The sequence below is a fragment of the Petaurus breviceps genome, unplaced genomic scaffold (genome assembly GCF_028583685.1).
Source record: "Petaurus breviceps papuanus isolate PSGF00001 unplaced genomic scaffold, PetGlider_PUasm1.0 174, whole genome shotgun sequence".
Taxonomy (NCBI): domain Eukaryota; kingdom Metazoa; phylum Chordata; class Mammalia; order Diprotodontia; family Petauridae; genus Petaurus; species Petaurus breviceps.
Genome location: NW_027185761.1, coordinates 22,717,194 through 22,735,323, shown reverse-complemented (window position 1 = coordinate 22,735,323; position 18,130 = coordinate 22,717,194). Strand labels below are relative to the sequence as shown.

General features: G+C 41.4%; 1 protein-coding gene across 1 annotated transcript in view; it reads left to right on the top strand.

Annotated features, from left to right (window-relative positions):
- The window catches only part of SYN2 (synapsin II), a 256,865-nt gene that overhangs the window by 146,617 nt on the left and 92,118 nt on the right, over positions 1–18,130 (top strand). The window contains exons 2-3 of the mRNA XM_069083916.1: positions 10,890–10,947; positions 12,714–12,805. Coding sequence (XP_068940017.1) covers positions 10,890–10,947; positions 12,714–12,805 — 150 coding nt within the window. The remainder of the gene's footprint in view (positions 1–10,889; positions 10,948–12,713; positions 12,806–18,130) is intronic.

The following is an 18,130-nucleotide window of genomic DNA, read 5'->3' as shown; positions in this document are numbered from 1 at the left end:
TTCCTTCCTTCCTTCCTTCCTTCCTTCCTTCCTTCCTTCCTCCTTCCCTCCCTCCCTCCCTTTCTCCTTTCCTTTCTTCCTTCCTCCTCCCTTTCTTCTCTCCTTCCCTCATCCCTCCCTTCCTCTTTCCTTTCCCCCTTCCATTTCTCCTTCCCTTCTTCCTTCCTTCATGACATTGGAAAAGCAATTTGGTCTTTCTAGATCTTTTCTCCTCCATAAAATAAAAGTGTTGTACTGAATAGTCTTCACGGCCCCTTCCAAATTTAAGTCACAGAATTTATCTTCAATTCTAAATCACAGCATCTCGGAGTTGGAAGGCACCTCAGAGGCCATCTTCTTGTTGTTTTGTCTTTAGTTGTATCTGACTCTTCATGACCCCATTTGGGGTTTTCTTGGCAAAGACACTGGACTGATTTTTCCATTTCCTTTTACAACTCACTTTACAAATAAGGAAACTGAGGCAAACAGGGTTAAAGACTTGCCCAGGGTCACACAGCTAGGAAGTATCTAAGGTTATATTTGAACTCGGGTCCTCCTGACTCCAGGGTTGGTGCTTTACCCACTGCACCACCTAGCTGCCTGTCAGAGGGCAACTCGTCCAACCCATACTTCAACAAGAGTCCTCCATGACTCAGAGGTGGAAGAAATGACTAGAAAGGCCATGGCACTAAGAATCCCTGAGCTAAACTTTATTTGTTGCTGTTAAATGAAAACTTCCTAAAGCATAAGGTCCACTTTGATAAGTTTAGTATTCAAGGACTAAAATACCAATCTGTGGTCATGTGAACCTATGATGGCTAATTACAGGCCCAGTGCCATTCAGGGTACCATGGGGGGGGGGCTATAAAAACAATAGCAATAGAAATGGTAATAACAGTATGGGAGGATGACAGGTATGCTCCTCTGAATGTGTCAAACATAAGTAAAAGTGGTTTGTCTGGAAAGAAATGGGTAAGAGTCAAGAATGGAAACACAAAGCCTGACATCCACCTGAATTCAACCAAGAATATGTTGACAGAGAATCATTGTCAAGCAAATGGCCAAGTTGTGCAGGCTTGTTTACAGAAATGGAAGGAGAGCATGACCATGAGTCTGGACATGGCCATTGTCAACAAAAATTACAGGAAGGTTATCCTTAAAAAGGTTGAATTTCTTTTCGGTCAATGCAGATTATGCAAGAAGATGGTAGAAATTGTGTAATACATCAATGCAGGCTGCAAAAAAAAAATAAATAGTATCTCCACAGTGCTTAGGAAGCTGTGATCAGGTGGCCAGGTTTCTGCGTCAGAAGCTCTCTCTCCTTCATGAACTAAAAGATGACAAGTCCACCTTTTATAAGTGCAATCCCCCAAATCCTTTGCCAATTTCTCTTTATGCCTTCCCTCTGAAATTTCCTCCAGGTTGCCATGTACACGTCTTGTTTTTACAGAGTTGTTTTCATGTTGACTCCTCCATTCGACTGTCAGCTCCTTGAGGTCAGGAAGTATCTGTTACCTTTCTTTGTATCCCCAGTACTCCGTACGGCACCTGACACAAAATAGGTGCTTAATACGTGCTTCTTGATTGACTGACAAAATGTCCTTAAGAATTCAGCAACTAAATTGCACCGAAGCCAGAACATCATTACAGACAAACCTGTGGTTTACAACTGTCTGGATGTAATATTGAAAAAAATTAAGAATTCTCTTTTAAATAGCTGTCACTATATCCAATATTAACCATCTCCAAACAACATGGAATGAAAAACTTACAGAGCAAACTGATGTAGCAGAAGAAATCAAAATCCTGTGGAAACAGGACAAGCTACGTATGATCCCCTGTGGCCTTGATGCTTCTGGAGTCGTTCTGAAGATGCTTTTGGTGAATCTAGGGGAGATGAGTTTACCGCATAATACTTATAATAATAACAACAAAAGGTCATTCATCTATCTGCACAACCATCTAGAGAACATAAATATAAAAGAATAGTCAAAGGATGGCATTTGTCCTAGGACTATTTCTGAATGAACCTCATCAAAGCAGATGAAAATGAGATTTAAAAAATATGCAGAACGTTCACATCATGAATCACTCCCCTCTCCCCAATGTTTATAATCACTCACAACAAACAATATACTGGCTGAGGAACGAAAAGCGTGCATCAAAAAGTATGAAGAATAAATCATTATTGACTTGGTAATAATGGAGCCAGCTACTCAAAAGGGTCATAACTTTATTAAGGATTGCAAAATTGTCAATTTGGTTTCCCACTCATGACTTATTCATGTACCACACATATGTAAAATGGCCCTAACTATAATGAGAAGACTAGAGCATCTGAGACCTATATGGAAAACTGTACTCTATTTAAAACACTCTGCTAATTCAAAAATGTCAATGACAATTTATATAAAATATAGCAAACCACTAAGCCTTTATGGTTCTACCTTTCCCTAGACACATTGTCATGTCTCCTGAATAGGACTGAGTTTAGCTTGCAGATCAGCAACAGAAGTGCCCCAGAGCATCAGAACTTTATGACTTTGTAATTTTCAATTTTACATGAATTTATTAAGAAAGATCATCAGGACAAAATGCTTGAAGGTAGTGGGAAAAAGGTTGACACGTGTCAAATCAGACCATGAACAGGTAATATCAAGATGGCAGAGAAGCCCAATTAGAACATGTGTTTATTCTTCTTCACTATTTCATTGTTTTCATGAGGTCACCATTGTGGTTAATCTGTAGCCCATTCATGCCTGTTCAACCTGTGTGACTCTTGTCAATGTCCTTCTGAAAATATTCCACAGAGGAGACTCGACCACCATGCTGGTGGCCTTTTTCCAGATCTTTTGACTTTGAAACACTTCTATCAACCAGCCAATAAGTATTAATCAAGTATTCAATATGTGCCAGGTACTGTAATAAGCACTGAGGATACTAAGATAAAAGTGAAATAATCCCTGCCCTCCAAGAGCTTACATCCTAATGAAGGAGACATATACATAAATTGGTTGGTTGGTTGGTTATTGTCCTTTGTTCTTGAAGGGGACCAAAGTGACATTACTGTACTGGAGTCAAGGTACAGTGTATCCTACTGGGGCTGATCATACCAGTACCAGCTTGGAAGACTCTACCACAAATCAGGCACAAATAGATATGACATACACATACATACATACACATGCATGCAATTATGTATGTATGTATACATGTGTGTATATTAATACAAAGCAGTTTGGGGACCAAAGGAAAATCAGCAAAGACTTCATGTAGAAGGTGGTGCTTGGCTGAGTCTTGAAGGATTCCAAGAAGTAGAGATGAGAGTTCCAGGCATGGTGGACAGTCAGTGCATAGACACAGAGAGGAGGTATAGAATGTCGTGATTACAGGACAGTAGATCTAATGTCTGAATGTGTCTGTGTGTTTGAGTCACAGAATGTGAGGAGAGCAATATAACAGGTAAGAAGAAGGGAAAGGAAGGATGGGGTGAGGTTGTGAAGAAATTCAGATGTCAAGCATATTTGATCCTTCAGGCAACAGGGAACCACTGAAATTTGTTGAGGGGAGAGGCATTTGCTTTAGGAAAATCACTGACAGCTGAGTGAAGGATGGACTGAAGTACAGAGAGGCTTAGAGGAAAGGGACATCAAACAGGGGGTGCCTGTACAATTGAGAGTTGATGAGGACACAAATTATGGTGGCGGCAGTGAGTAGAGAGGAGGAAAATTTTGTCAGAGCTGTTACAGAGGTAGAAATAGAAAGATCTGGCAACTGAATGGTATACGGGGTGACTGAGAGCAAAGAATCTGGGATAAACCTGAGGTTGCGAACCTGGGAACCTGGAAGGACACTGGTACCTGAGATAATGGTAGGGAAATTTAGAAGAGAAGAAAGTTTGAAGAGAAAGATAATGGGTCTGTTTGACATATTGAGTTTAAGATGCTTATGGGACATCTAGTTGGAAATATACAATAGGTAATTGGTGATGGGGGACTGGAGTTCAGGGTATCTTAGGAATACATTCATACATATAATAAACATATAAGTACATGTGTTACAAACTTATATAAATATATGTGTATACATGAAGACATATGTAGGAATATGTGCACATTTGTGCTCTATTTACACACATACAGATGTCTATATAATGTGAAATACATTTGACCTATGATTTTTGTCATGGTGATGTTCCCACCATGAATATGTGTTATGATCCACTCTGTTTCCTCATACATGTACATTTTAGTAGACAGCTTCATGAATTGCTGACTGAAAAAAAAATACCTAGTAGACAGCTTTTTGAGTGCTAACCCCCCTTCCCATCCTAACCACTCCCAATTTAACTTGATTAATAACCTGGACAACAGCTGTATTGTTCATTGCCAGGTGTCATACTCAAAAATTCCCTTGCTTAGTATGACCATTCGGAGTTTGTGGTTCAGTAACAGGCATCAGAAGAGGTATCAATGGAACAAATGTTTCTACACCAATGGCCAAGACCTTAAGAAAAAATATAGAGAGACAGAGATAAAGAGACAAAGTATGGGTGAAAGAGACAGAAACAGAAAGACTGTGTATGTCTGTGCATGCACATACGTGTGTGCATGCTCTTGGGCATATGCTAACAGAGTCTTGGGGAACTCTAGAGGAGGCATGGAGGAGTTGTAGAAGTAATGGTGGATTTACATTCAGGTTGTGGGTTCAAATCACAGCTCTCTTCCTTTCTTGCCTCCTTTACCTTGCATAAATCACTCTACCTTTTTGGGCATCAGGTTCCTCATCTTACAAAATGAAGAAGTTGAGTTAAGTGATTTGTAAGATCTCCCAAGCTCTAAATCTCTCTCCCTACAATGGAGCTGAAATTGCTGTGCTTTGTATAAAGTGTTCCATGAAAATAAGGGGAACCATGGCAGCTGTGGCAAATAGCGCAGGCTCTGGAGGCAGGGAAGTAAGCATCTCACCTCAGTTACTTGGTACCTATTTGACCTTGGGTAGCCACTTAACCTTCTGGGCTTCAATTTCCTCATCCACAAAATGAGGGAGTTGGACCAGATGGCCTCAGAGGTCCCCTCTAAGTTCTGTGATCCTATTACCTCTATCATAGAGACTACACAACATCATAGCCTCCTGGGACTCTCTCAGACCTTCCTAATTCTACATTTGCTACACATATCTGGACTTCAGTTTCCTTTTCTATAAAAGGAATAAAGTGTCCGAGTTGTTTGCTAAAATCTCTTCCAGCTGCAAACCCTCTGGTTCTATGAAATGCTTGTGTTACCTCAACTTCATTCCCCTAAAATGCAATGGCCCAGTTCCTTTGTATCTGGATCTTACCCCCCACTCTCACCCCAGCGAGGGATCAAGGAGAGCTGTAACTTCACCAAACTGGATTGGGAAATGGCATCCTGGAGGTGTAACCACTTTCATTTCATTTCCAGTGATCCTGTGAGTTAGCATTTATGTAATCCAACTAAACATTTCAGTGGAAAACTACACAAATCATTTCCAATCTCTTTTATAGGGAGCTCTAGGGGGAATGGCAGGGCAGAACGCCCCTTAGGTCTTTTCCCCATGAACTCACATTCATAAGGGATTAAATCTCTCACATGGTTTGGGACAGTATGTTCACTAGTTTTCTGATGCAGTTGTTTGGCTGGTCAGCCAATGAAAGGCAAACATTTGCTGGATTTCAACTCTATGCCCAAATGTACCAAATACCATGTGGGGTTGAAGAGAAGACACAGTTCCTTTCCTTGAGGAGCTTATGGTCTAGTGGTAGAATTATATGTACTCACACTAAAGAAATTGCCAAGAGGCCAATTCTCTATAGAGTGTTATAGTTAGTCAGTATTTTAAAAGTTTAGAAGGGAAAGCAGCCCAATAAGTTAAGGTTCAGAAAAGGCTTTGTGAAAGAACTTATTGTCATCCATCCATCCATCCATCCATCCATCCATCCATCCATCCATCCATCCATCTATCCATCTATGCATTCATCCAAAAAATGTAGTATCTATAGTATGCAGAGCACTATATTTGTGTATAAGGAGATTAAAAGTTTAAATCACAGATTTGTAGCCAGAAGGCTTCGAGATCAAATTATAGCCTTTTTTTGTGTGTCTTGGTCCCTTTTGAAAGTCAGGAAACTCCTCTCAAAATGATGTTTTAAAGTCTTAATAGAAATGTTAAATTTCAGTTAGAGGTTTATGAAAGTAAAAGCTTTTTTCCTGTCAAAATTCAATGAACCTTTGAATTCTATCCATGGACCCCTTTAGGGATTAGTGAACCTCAGTTGAAGAACACCAATCTAATCCAAACCCCTCATTTTACAGATTAAGAAACTAAGTCCTGAAGAGATTAAGTGACTTACTTGAGGTTATACTGCTAGTAAGAGACAGAATTGGGATTTGAACTCAGGTCTTTGGACTGCAAATCCAAATCTTTCCTCCTTCTATCTATTCCATACTTATTTCTCATTCATCCCACAAACAATCAACTACAGGCATCTTTGACTCCCCACTGTCCTCTGAAAATGTCACACTCATTCCCACCTCCATGACTTTGCTCATGCTAAATACTTTTGTCTGTCTTCACACCATCCCTAACCCCCTCCACCCCAAACTGTCCATATCCTACCCAGGCCAAGACCAGTATTCCTTAGATATAGATGTGGTCCCTCCATTAGAATGTGAGCTCTGAAAGCAGGGGCTGCCTTTGCTCATGTACTGGAATCTTTAGTGTTTTGCTCTTACTAAGATCTTAATAAATACCTTTTAACTCATTTAGCATACCACACTACACAGTCACAGTTCTCATGGAACTTATAGTCTAGGGGAAGAGGGAAACAGAAGGGGACACAGACAGATAACACTACAGCTGGCCAATATGTGGTAAGTGCATTTAAGAGGTACAAAAAGAAGGACTTAGGTGGGGAGGATGAGGATGAAAGGATCTTGGAAGCTTTCCTGGAGAGTTTGGAGTTAGGCTTTAAAGGAGAGGTAGGGCTTCAGCAGGTGAGTAAGGGGAGAAGAGGGCATTTCAAGTGGAGGAACAGCCTAAACAAGGGTATGGAAGGAGGAAAGCCCAAGAAACTTTAAGGGGAAAAAAAGGAATACAGCTTGGCAATCATGTAGAATGGGCAGAGAACAGTGTTAAGATTCCAAGGATAAGATGGTGTCATATTGTCAAAGGCTTTGAATACCAAACAACTTTTTCAACTTTACTCAGTGGGCAATAGGGAGACACTCACTTGTCAGACATATTGTCAAGGGGATTTCTTTGGGGTATGGTTGGACTAGATGGCCACCAAGCTCCCTTCCAGCTCCAAGATTCTGTAAGCCACTGAATATCCTGAAGAATGATCCAACCACATCAAGACCTAAGGAATACTGGTCTTGGGCTGGGTAGGATATGGACAGTTTGGGGTGCAGGGGGGGTGGGGATGGTGAGAATACAGACCAAAGTATGTAGCATGAGCAAAGTCATGGAGGTGGGAATGAGTGTGACATTTTCGGAGGACAGTGGGGAGTCTAAGGTGCCTGTAGCTGATTGTGGGTGGGAGGAATGAGAGATAAGCATGGAAATATAGATTGGGACTAGTTTATGAAGGCCATGAATGCCTGGTTAAGGAATTTGGATTTTGTCCCGTAAGCCCACAGAAGTTTTTGAGCAGGCAAGTGACACGCCAAAAAAGAATGTTTTAGGAAGATGGTTCTGGCAAGGGTGCACAGGAGTGGTTAGAGCCAGGGAGAGCCTGGAGACAGGAAGACTGGGTAGGAAGTTGTTGTGACAATATAGAGCCCAGTGGCAGAAGAAAGGACAAACATAACAATAATGATAATAATAATGTGTTTGTAGAGCATTTTGTTGGTTGTAGAGCACTTTACATATATCATCTCAACTACCCTATGGTGTAGTTATGAGTATTATCACTTCCATTTTACAGATGAGGAAACTGAGTCTCAGAGAAATTGAGACTTGCCCATAGTCACCCAAACAGTATCAGAGATGACATTTGAATTCAGATCTTCCTAGACTCTGAGTCTAAAATGTTCTCCACCATGTCTATGAAGATAGAATAGGACTTATAAGTAGACTTGACATGGGGATGAGGAAGTGGGAAACTTCCTAGACCATTCTGTGGTTTCAAGCCTGGGAGCTTCTGGGTGCTCAGTTATCAGAGAGGCCCAGGAAGGGATGCCTAGATGATAGGAGTCTGGGGACCTGAGGGTCTACAAAAAAAATAGCCCAAGGCTTTCTCTTCAATGCTTGCTATTAGAGCTGATTTTATATCCCTCCTGGGAGGAGTCTAAATGAAAAAGTAACTGGAATTAGAATTCTATGTCAAGGATGCCCCTCCCCCTCCCATATATAAGAATGACAGCTGCCATTTATATAACCCTTGGTGGTTACAAACCATGTTCTATGCGTGAATGAGAAAATGAGGCACCTCAGATGAATTGTGTGCTTTGTTCAAGATCTAACAACTAGGCTGGACTTGAACCCCAGACAACGAATCCCAGGATCCCAGAGGTAGAAGAAATGCCATTGGTCACCTAGTCCAGTCCATGCCCAAGGATATCTTCTACCCTAGATGTGCTTAGCCCAAAGGATCTATGCCTAGATTTCAGGGGGTCCATGAGCTTGAACAGGGCAAAAAATTATTTTCATTAACCTCTAACTGAAACGTTAGAGGTTTCCTTCAATTATGAATGTTAAAAAAAACCAACAAAAACGAGTTTGAGGAGTTCCTAGGCTTTAACAGACTACCAAAGGGACCCATGACACAGAAAAAGCTAATGCCCCTGCTTTACCTAACAGCATAGTAATAAGTACTTCCGGAGGCTTTATGTGAATTCCTTTAGTAATGGGGAGTATGGTCTCTAGAGGCAACACCTTCCATTTTGAGTCAGTGGTAATTGCTTGGAGATTCTTCCTGACTTCAAGCCTCAATTTTCCTCTTTGTAACTTTAAATGATTCCTCAAACAGCTGCCTTCGGTCTCCTGACTCCATTTCTGGTTCAGTTTTTTGCTATACAAAACTGCCATGTGGACCCTGGGAGAAATTGCAAAGAATCTTACCTTTCTTGTGTTGTTATTCATCCTGTCTAGAAATGACCAGACATATAGTCTATACCTCCTTTATCCAGGTAAATCTAAAACCATTAAAAAAAATCTCTTAAGGAATATTGTTAGAGGAATTCTGGGTTATCCCTTTCAAGTATGTAGAATAGTTCAGATAAGACCTCGGTTCAAAGTCTTCCTTGACTGCTGTGGTTCTGGGCAAGACTCTAGGCCTTTAGTCTGCTCATCTTCAAAGTGATGTAGTAGGACTAAATGATCAGATTCTAAGATCTCACCATCCTAACAAAGTGTTAACTGAAGTAGTACTCTTTTAATGAATAGATTTAAAATGATTTGTAATTCAAATATCAATAATTCCCATGGAAATGGGCCTCTAAAGCCCTTTAAAATGGCATGCCCTTTACAGAAGGGAGCTTATAATTGTTTACCAGATGACATTTAAATCTCCCTCTCTTTAGTATGATGGAAAATTTTAGTTTGGGATTCAGTCTCCTTTAGCACATATTTCGAATTAGTTTTAGAGAAACCTGGGAAGGTTTGTATGAACTGATGCAAAGTTAAGTGAGCAAAACCAGGAGAACAATTTATATAATAAAAATAACATTATAAAGACAAACAATGCAATGAGCATCGTAATTCTAGATGACCTATGATGAATTATGATATCCACCTCCTGACAAAGAGACTCAGAGTACAGATTGAGACATATTTTACAGAAGTAGCCAATATGATAGGAATTTGTTTTGCTTGATTATAAGGACAAACAAGCCAACCAACCAGCCACTAAGTGGTTTTCTTTTATGGTGTAGTCATCATATTTGTGGTTCTTCCGATTTTGCCCACCACTCTGCAGCAGTTCATATAAGCCTTCCCAGTGTTCTCTGAATCTGTCTGTTTCATCCCCTTTTCATGGTGCAGTAACATTGCATCACATTCATATACCACAATTTGTTCAGCTATTCACCAATTCAGCTATTAACCACTTTGTTTCTAGTTCCTTGCTGCAGCATAAAATTGTCACCATATCTTTGTATATGTAGCTCCTTTCTCTCTGTCTTTCATCTCTTTGTGGCGCGTATCACTAAGAGTGCAATGAGTTAAAGGGTGGCCATGGTTTAGTGACCTTTGGGGTATAGTTACAAGTTAACAATGCACAGCTGTTCCAACAATACATTATTGTGTCCATCCTCCCATGATCTGAATTCGGTTCATCAAATCATACGATCTTAGCACTGGCAGGGCATCATTTAACCCAGTCTCTTCATTTATCATTATTAGTAGCAATGATAATAACATATATGTGTAGACCTTCACTATTTAAGAAGCTCTTATGTTTATCTGTAGAGTTGTCTTCAGTGTTGGGAAAGAATGTTTTAATGCCACCTTTGGTATGTATTAGCTATATGACCCCAACTGGGCAAGTCACTCAACCCACTCTAAATCTCTGCTTCCTTATCTGTAAAATGGGGCTAAGGACTTCACTTTACTAGGTTGTTATGGGGAAAGTACTCTGCAAACTTTAAGGAAGTGCTGAAGACTTGTTATTATATCACATTTGAGCCTGTACTCCCCAGGACAGACTGAAAAATTGTATTATTACCATTTTACAGATGACAGAACATAAACCCTGTGGGGTGGTGTGCCCACAATCACACAGCAAGTTAGTGATGGAGTGAGAAGTGAGACTTGGGTCCCCTGATTCCATGTAACTGTCTGCTTGCTGCTTCTCACCATTTCCTGGGCATGAATAGTTATTGAACTCATTTGAGCTCTGGCAACAAACTCACTCACGTTTGTTTTGTTTTTGTGTTTTCTTTTCTCAGGGCCAAGTGTTTTCGGGGCAAGAAGGTCTGTGGAGATTACGACATCAAAGTGGAACAGGTAACCAAGCCAGATCTAGTTGGGAAGGGTTGCCAACTGGCCAGGGTTTTGTCCTAGAAGCAAATTGTTTCTTCCTGATGGGTCATGTTATGGGGTGTGTGTGTGTGTGTGTGTGCGTGTGTGTGTGTTTGTGTGTGTGTGTGCACACTATTTTGATAACTGTAGTTGGGGCTATATTGTCAATTTTCCTTCTTGGAGCCTCAATCTTTTGGCACTGGCATGGAAGTGAATGTAGGGACACACAGACCACCAGATACAGGGTGGTAAACAGGGTGCCCTCCCAGTACTAGATTCACTCTTCCTTCCATTATGGGATTATTTTTGCATTCACTTGAAAGCTTTGCTAATAGACACTGACTCCTCCAACCTCAATGAGGCCTCTTAATGTGTAGTCTTTCTGGGGCTGGCCTAAAGGGGCCAGGGTGCTGGCATCTCAGATGCCCTCCTGTTACCTGCCCAGGAGAAACCTCAGGGGAATAAGAACTCATTCATAGCATGTTGGCCCTCCCTTATAAGTTTGAAGGTGGCAAATCTAGCATGTGAGGCTATTTATTTCTGTATGTACACGGTCACTAAGTGGTTGGCCATAGTGTCTGAGCTATGGTCACATGGCTCTAAAAGGCCACATACATGTTCCCATACATGTAGTTAACTGAGAGATTCCCGACAGTTGTTTTTTTTCTTTTTTACCACCACCATCATCAATAGTGCTGGTGGCACCTCAGTAAGAGGAATAGGTGGCCATAGGGGCAAAGTAAGAGACAACATGGCCTAGGGGAAGGATGTCCTTTGGCCTTGGAGAAAGATCACCTGGGTTCAAAACCTGATTCTAATACTTATTAGCTGTGTAACCCCAGGAGAATAATTTTACCTCTCCAAATCTCAATTGCTTCATCTGTAAAATGGGAGAGGGGAAAAATAATCCATGTTTTACTTACCTTGTGAGGTTGTTGTAAAGAATGTGCTCTAGAAATAGGACTCACTTCCCTGGGGGCAGGGACAAGGGGATAAGGGAGCTGGGGACAGGGAAGGAGATCTTTTTTCTTTTGGCTCTCCGTGCTTCATGATATAACAAAAAAGACACCCAGAGAGAATTTGGCATCTTAAAAGGTACATTAAATTTTTATCGTCATCTGTGGCCTAGGGCACCCCACAATCTTTGGTCTCACACAGACTTAGTTCATTATTGGGAAGTGAACCCAAAGGAGCTATTCTTTCTTTTTTGACTCAGGAACACACCCCAGATTTTGCTCTTGGGAGATTTCTAAAATAAAGCTTGGAAATGGCTCATGTCTGTTTCTCCCAATGGAGGTGACTGGGTCCATATGCTAGCATAGATACTTACCAAGAATATAGGAAATGGGATAGCCTTTATTTCAGTAACCATGAGGAATGCATAAGGCCCAAAATACACACAGGAGCCTATAAAACATTCAAAGTAGTTTCTCCCATGGAAAAACTTTGGGGGACATTTGATCCAATCTTCCCTGTTCACTTCATTCCTGTATTATCTGAATGACTCATTACAATAGTAGGGTCATTTTGAGTGTGTGTATGTGTGTGTGATATATCTATATATGTATATATATAGATAGATATATACACATATACATGTGGATATATGCATACATTTATATGTAATAGTATAGTATGATATACATTATATATATGATATAGTATGAAATATATCATGTTGTGGTAGGGTTCCCACTAAGAGCTTATCTTGGACAGGACTATGGTCTTACTCTCCTCTCTTGTTTCTGCAGGCAGAGTTTTCAGAGCTCAACCTGGTGGCCCACGCCGATGGCACCTATGCCGTGGACATGCAGGTCTTCCGAAATGGCACAAAGGTTGTCAGGTGAGTGTCTGTCTCAAGGTCAGATAGAACTCTGACCCTGAGTACTCTCATCCTGGCCTGTGTCTGATGCAACAGAGGCCAGATTTCTCATTGACCTCAGAGGCCCTAGGAGCGTGAGTTGGGCAGTCCCATTGCGTATATATAGAGCTTTCTCTGCTAGGTGATGGCAAGGGATACAGAGGGAGAAGAAAACACCACCCTTATTGTTAGGTGCAATCAGAGAGAGGAAATCATTGAATCTGTCCTTTAGAAGCCCCCATATATATAGAAAAGAGACTATTCCCATTTTCATAGGGATATTTGTTTAATGGGAAAGGTATGGTCACCCTTGTGCATATCCCAGAATGATGGGGGGAAATAGTCCTTATCCTTAAGAGAGTCAGTCAACAGGCATTTATTCAGGGCTGACTATACGCCAGGTATTTATTCAGGGCTGACTACATGCTGGGCACTTTGCTAAGTACTGAGATTCAAAGAAAGTTGAGAGTCTTCAGTCTAATGGAAGAGGTAAAATCATAGCATCTACCTACAAGTCCCCAGACTCACAAAATCAATCAATCAATCAGTGAGTCAGGAAGCTAGCATTTATTAAATGGTTACTGTGTGCCAGGCACTGGGCTAAACTCTGCAGATACGAAGAAGAGGAAAAAGCAGCCCCTGCCCTCAAGAGGCTCACAGTCTGATGGCAAGGTAACATGCAAACAACTCCACAGAAAGAAACGCTATACAGAATAGATGAGGCATGGTCCCAGAGGAAAGGCACCGAGATTAAGGAGGCCCAGAAAAGGCTGCTTGGAGAAGGTGGGACTTCAGCTGAGGCTTAAGGAAAGGCAGGAAAGGCAGGAGGTGGGAGGAAGGAGGGAGAACTCTCCAGGCTTGAGGGGAGGCCAGTGAAGTCTCAGAGTTGGGAGAATCCACATTTTATATGAGGAACAGAATGGAGGTGAGTATCACTGGACTGCAGAGAACAAAGAGGGGAAGTAGCAGGTTTTAACAAGGCAGGAAAAGTAGGAAGGAACCAAGTTAGGAAGGGTTTTAAAGGTCAAACATGAGGTTTCTATTTGATCCTCATGGTAATAGGGAGCCACTGGAGTCTATTGGATATTGAAATCAACAAACATTTATTAAGCACCTACTATGTCCCAGGGACTCTGGTAGGTACTGGGGATACAAAGGCAAAAAAAAAGTCCCCACCCTGGAAGTGATTACATTTTATGAAAAGAGAGACATTCTCAGAGAACTTATGGTCTAATAAGAAATATGGTCCCAAGTTAGTGGGAAGAGAGTCCTTGCTCTTAGGGAGTCCGGAGTCAGATGGGAGATGTACTTCTCATATTCTCATACCTGGGAAGCTCCCAGATAATGGGAGAATCCTTGTATTTACTCCTAGGAAATTCCCATAAACCTATGAATTCCCATGAGAGCTTACATAAGTACATTCAGGAGTGCTGAGGGCTCCTAGATCAAGGGTAAGAGCCTTAAGCAGGATATTGAAGGCATAGGCATGGTTCAGAAGGGGAGAAGTCCTCACCCCCAGGTCTCTGCCTTGAGAATATTTTGGAGATTTTTTGGCCTTTGGGAGAGCTCTATCCCTAGTAAGATCAAAAGACAAGGAAGGAGAGAAGGGAAGCGGCTTTCTTTGAAGCCAGTTATTTAAAGGAGGAAAATAAATCAGAAGTATTTACTGGGCTGGGTCTGGCTTTGTGCTAAGTTCTAAGGAGGATAAAAAGAAGTATAACTAACACATAGCTCCTGCCTTTAGGAAGCTTAAAATCTTAGTTGGGAAAACAACTAGATGGTTTAATAGATAGAGCACCTGGCCTGGAGCATCCTGAAAAGGAGACTTCTTTTCCTGAGTTTAAATCTGCCTTCAGTTACTGTGCGAGCCTGGCCAAGTCACTTAACCCTGTTTGCCTCAGTTTCCTCATCTGTAAAATTAGCTGAAGAAGGAAATGGAAAACCACTCCAGTGTCTCTGCCAAGAAAACCCCAAAGTGGGTCCCAAAGAAGTGGACATGACTGAAAAAAATGACTGAACAACAACAATATATGTGCAAAGATACTTTATGATAATTACGGGGCGGTAGCTGATTAAAATCCATGCCAGTCAGTTCAATAGAAGGCCCCAGGGATCTATCTTTGGCTTGTGCCTTTCCACATTTTTATTGATGGCTTGGATAAAAGCATAGATGATCAAAAGCTTATCAGATTTTCAGATGGCATAAAAATAGGAGGGATAGATAACACTTTGGGCTTTAGGGATAAAAAAGAACTCTTGTCAGCTAGAATTGGTGAGCCAAACCTAATCAACTGAAATTTGATAATGATGAATGTAAAGTCCTACACCTGGGTTGCAAAAATCAACTCTACAAGTATGGGACAGATGAGAAATAGGTAGATAGTTTTCATGTGAAAAAAATCTACTGTTTTTAGTGGACCTCAAGCACAAACATAAATCTACAGTGTAATCTGGCCACCTAAAAGGGTAATGAAATTTTAGGCAATATTAATAGAAGCCCAGTGTATAAAAGTAAGGAAGAGAGAGTCCCACGTATCATTCACCATAAGTACATTCACGCCCAAGATATGACTCTGTTGGCTTCTCCTTCAACACTTTCTTTTCTCCATGGGGACACACCACTGGGACCTCAGAACTCTACCTGAGAGAGATGGAGAATTTATAAAGGTTCTTTCATAACAGCTCGCCAAATCCTAATAGAATTTAGGAGAGGGCACAACACCAAGATTATACAATTTTTTGTCCACTTGCTTAGGCTGGACACACCTACCTATGTCTTACTCTTTGACCCATTTTCTCCCAGATTCCTCCAACTCAGGACTCATCTGAAGACAAAGTGGGCTCTAGGATTCTATTCCCAGATGCTTCTTCCCTGAGACATGTCACCTAGTAATCTTGCTCCTCTTCTCCACATACATTCAACTGTTCCACACTCCTCCCATCCCATTATTCCTTACTATTCCATTGTGTCCTTGGCAATTTCTGTTTCAACAAAAACAGCAGCTGGGATTTATGTGTTTTAAGGTTTGCAAGGTTTTATTCTTACAACAACCCTAGGGGATAGATGCTATTGCTATTCTCACTTTTCACATGGGGAAACTGAGGCAAAAAAAGGTTAAGAAACTTTCCCAGAGTCACAAGTTAGTAATTATCTGAGGTGGCATTTGAACTCAGGTCTCATGGATGTACAAATCCTATGTTCTATCCATTGTGCCACCTACCAAGTTGTACTTCGTGTTAGATCCATGCCTTCTCCTTAGAACTTACTTTGTATTTACTTATAAGGATGTGTAGATAGGTAGATAGATATGGGTGTGTGTATATATATGTGTGTGTACCTATATGGATATATACATACATACACATATAGATCTACATATGTGTGTATATACATACATATATTTGTGTGTGTGTATATACATATATGTATATATATAATTTCCTTCTAATAGAATAGAAATTCCTTGAGTGCAGAGATTCTTTGGTTTTTGTCTCTGTGCCACTGCCATACAGTAGGAATTTAATAAATACTAGTTGAGTTGATTTTAAATTAAATGGTAGAACCCTGAAGAATAGAAATGCCAGGTGGGGCAGGCAGAGAAGGAACGTGCTTCAGGTTTGTGTTCTGACTGGGAGAAATGCGCTGAGCAAGACTTGAGCCGCTAAGGAAGGTTTGTGGAGGAGAGTGAGCGCACCCAGCCTGGGTGGAGGAGAAGGTGCACGTTGGGACCAAATAGGTTGATTCCAGACAAAGGGAATGAGTTCTTTATTAAAGCAGAGAAAAATTTCGGATGAGAAAGTTCCTAGATATTTGGGTGGTTTCTATTGTGCAAACCCAGGCAACATTCCAAAATACCTTTAGTCGGGTGTCAGCCATTCCAGGTGCTCATGCTTAGACCACAGGACCAGCTGTCAGGGGGTGCTATAGGGGAATATTCCTGGACTTGGTGGAAGGTGGACCTCGGTGAACTCTGAGGTTCCTTCAATATCTGAGAAGCTGTGATTCTATTTACCAGGAATACCTTAAGTCTTCTGGTCAGAAAACTGGACTTAGGACTCCAGCCACTGAGGGTGACCATAAAAGAAGGAAAAAGAACAGTGGATTAGGGGAAAAACCCAAGAGGTGGCATTAGAATCTTGGGTTTGAGCCCTAGATCCTTCACTCACTAGCAATCTTACTGTGGGCCGAGCCTCTCTGGGCTGCAGTTTCTTCATTTGTAAAATGAGAGAGTTGGATTAGATGATCTTAAAGCTATGATTCTAGGGTATTTTCACACCAAAGGATATTCATAGGTGAGAGACAGAAGAGGCCTTTGGGATCACCTAGTCCGACTCCCTCATTTTCACAAATGAGGGAAGTGAAGCTCCAGGAGATGGAGATGATTTGCCTAAGATTACCCACATTGTCAGTAGCAGTGGGGGGCTCTGAATCCAGGTTCTCCAATGCAGAATCCAGCATACTTTACATGGTACCACTTGAGTAAGAAATGCTTCTTTTCTTGCAGTCTGGCTCCTTTTGGAGACCAGAGTCACGGGGTAAGAGGACCAGGTCCTGAGGGGGCAGCAGCTGGAAGCAGGGATGCTTTCCTGGACCAATTTGAACCAGACATTAGCTGCCAGGCAGAGAATGTTCTGTCCTCTCTGCTTCCCGCTGTTGTTGCTAAACCTCAGACTCATGAAAAATATTTGTTCTTCTCCCCACCTTCTTATTTGGGGTGAGCCATCAGGAAGGAGAACACTGGGGAACTGGTGCATTTCATCAAGCTGCCTAGACCTTTGGCTCAGGAGCTTGCACTGGGCCTGGCCCAAGTGTTCGCCAGCTATTTCCAGAGGTGCCAAAATCCTTAAAGATTGAGCTTGAGGACTAGGACTGGCCCATGGACAGAAGGGGGAAGGTGGTCAAGTTTATCTTCATTTTCCTTTACTGAACCTTTTCCCCCCACCCCCAACCCCCACAGTCAAGTGTTTTTCAGCATCTAAGAAACTAAACTCACTTATACTACATGGTCTGGAAGCATCCCTCTGGGCACCCAGAATCTCACCACTCTTAAGTGTTATCTTCTTTATGAAGACTTTCTGAACTGCTCTGGTCCTAGGTGATTCTAATGTGATTTGCCTCTAAACACCTCTGAAACTTAGCTTTTCTTTATTGAGTTCTTTTGGATTTACATCATCTTCATTTTCCAATATATCATTCTCCCTCCCCCTCCCAGAGTGCCAAACTTTATAATGAAAAATTTTTTAAAAGAGAAAGGAGGGGGAGAGAGAGAGAGAGAGAGAGAGAGAGAGAGAGAGAGAGAGAGAGAG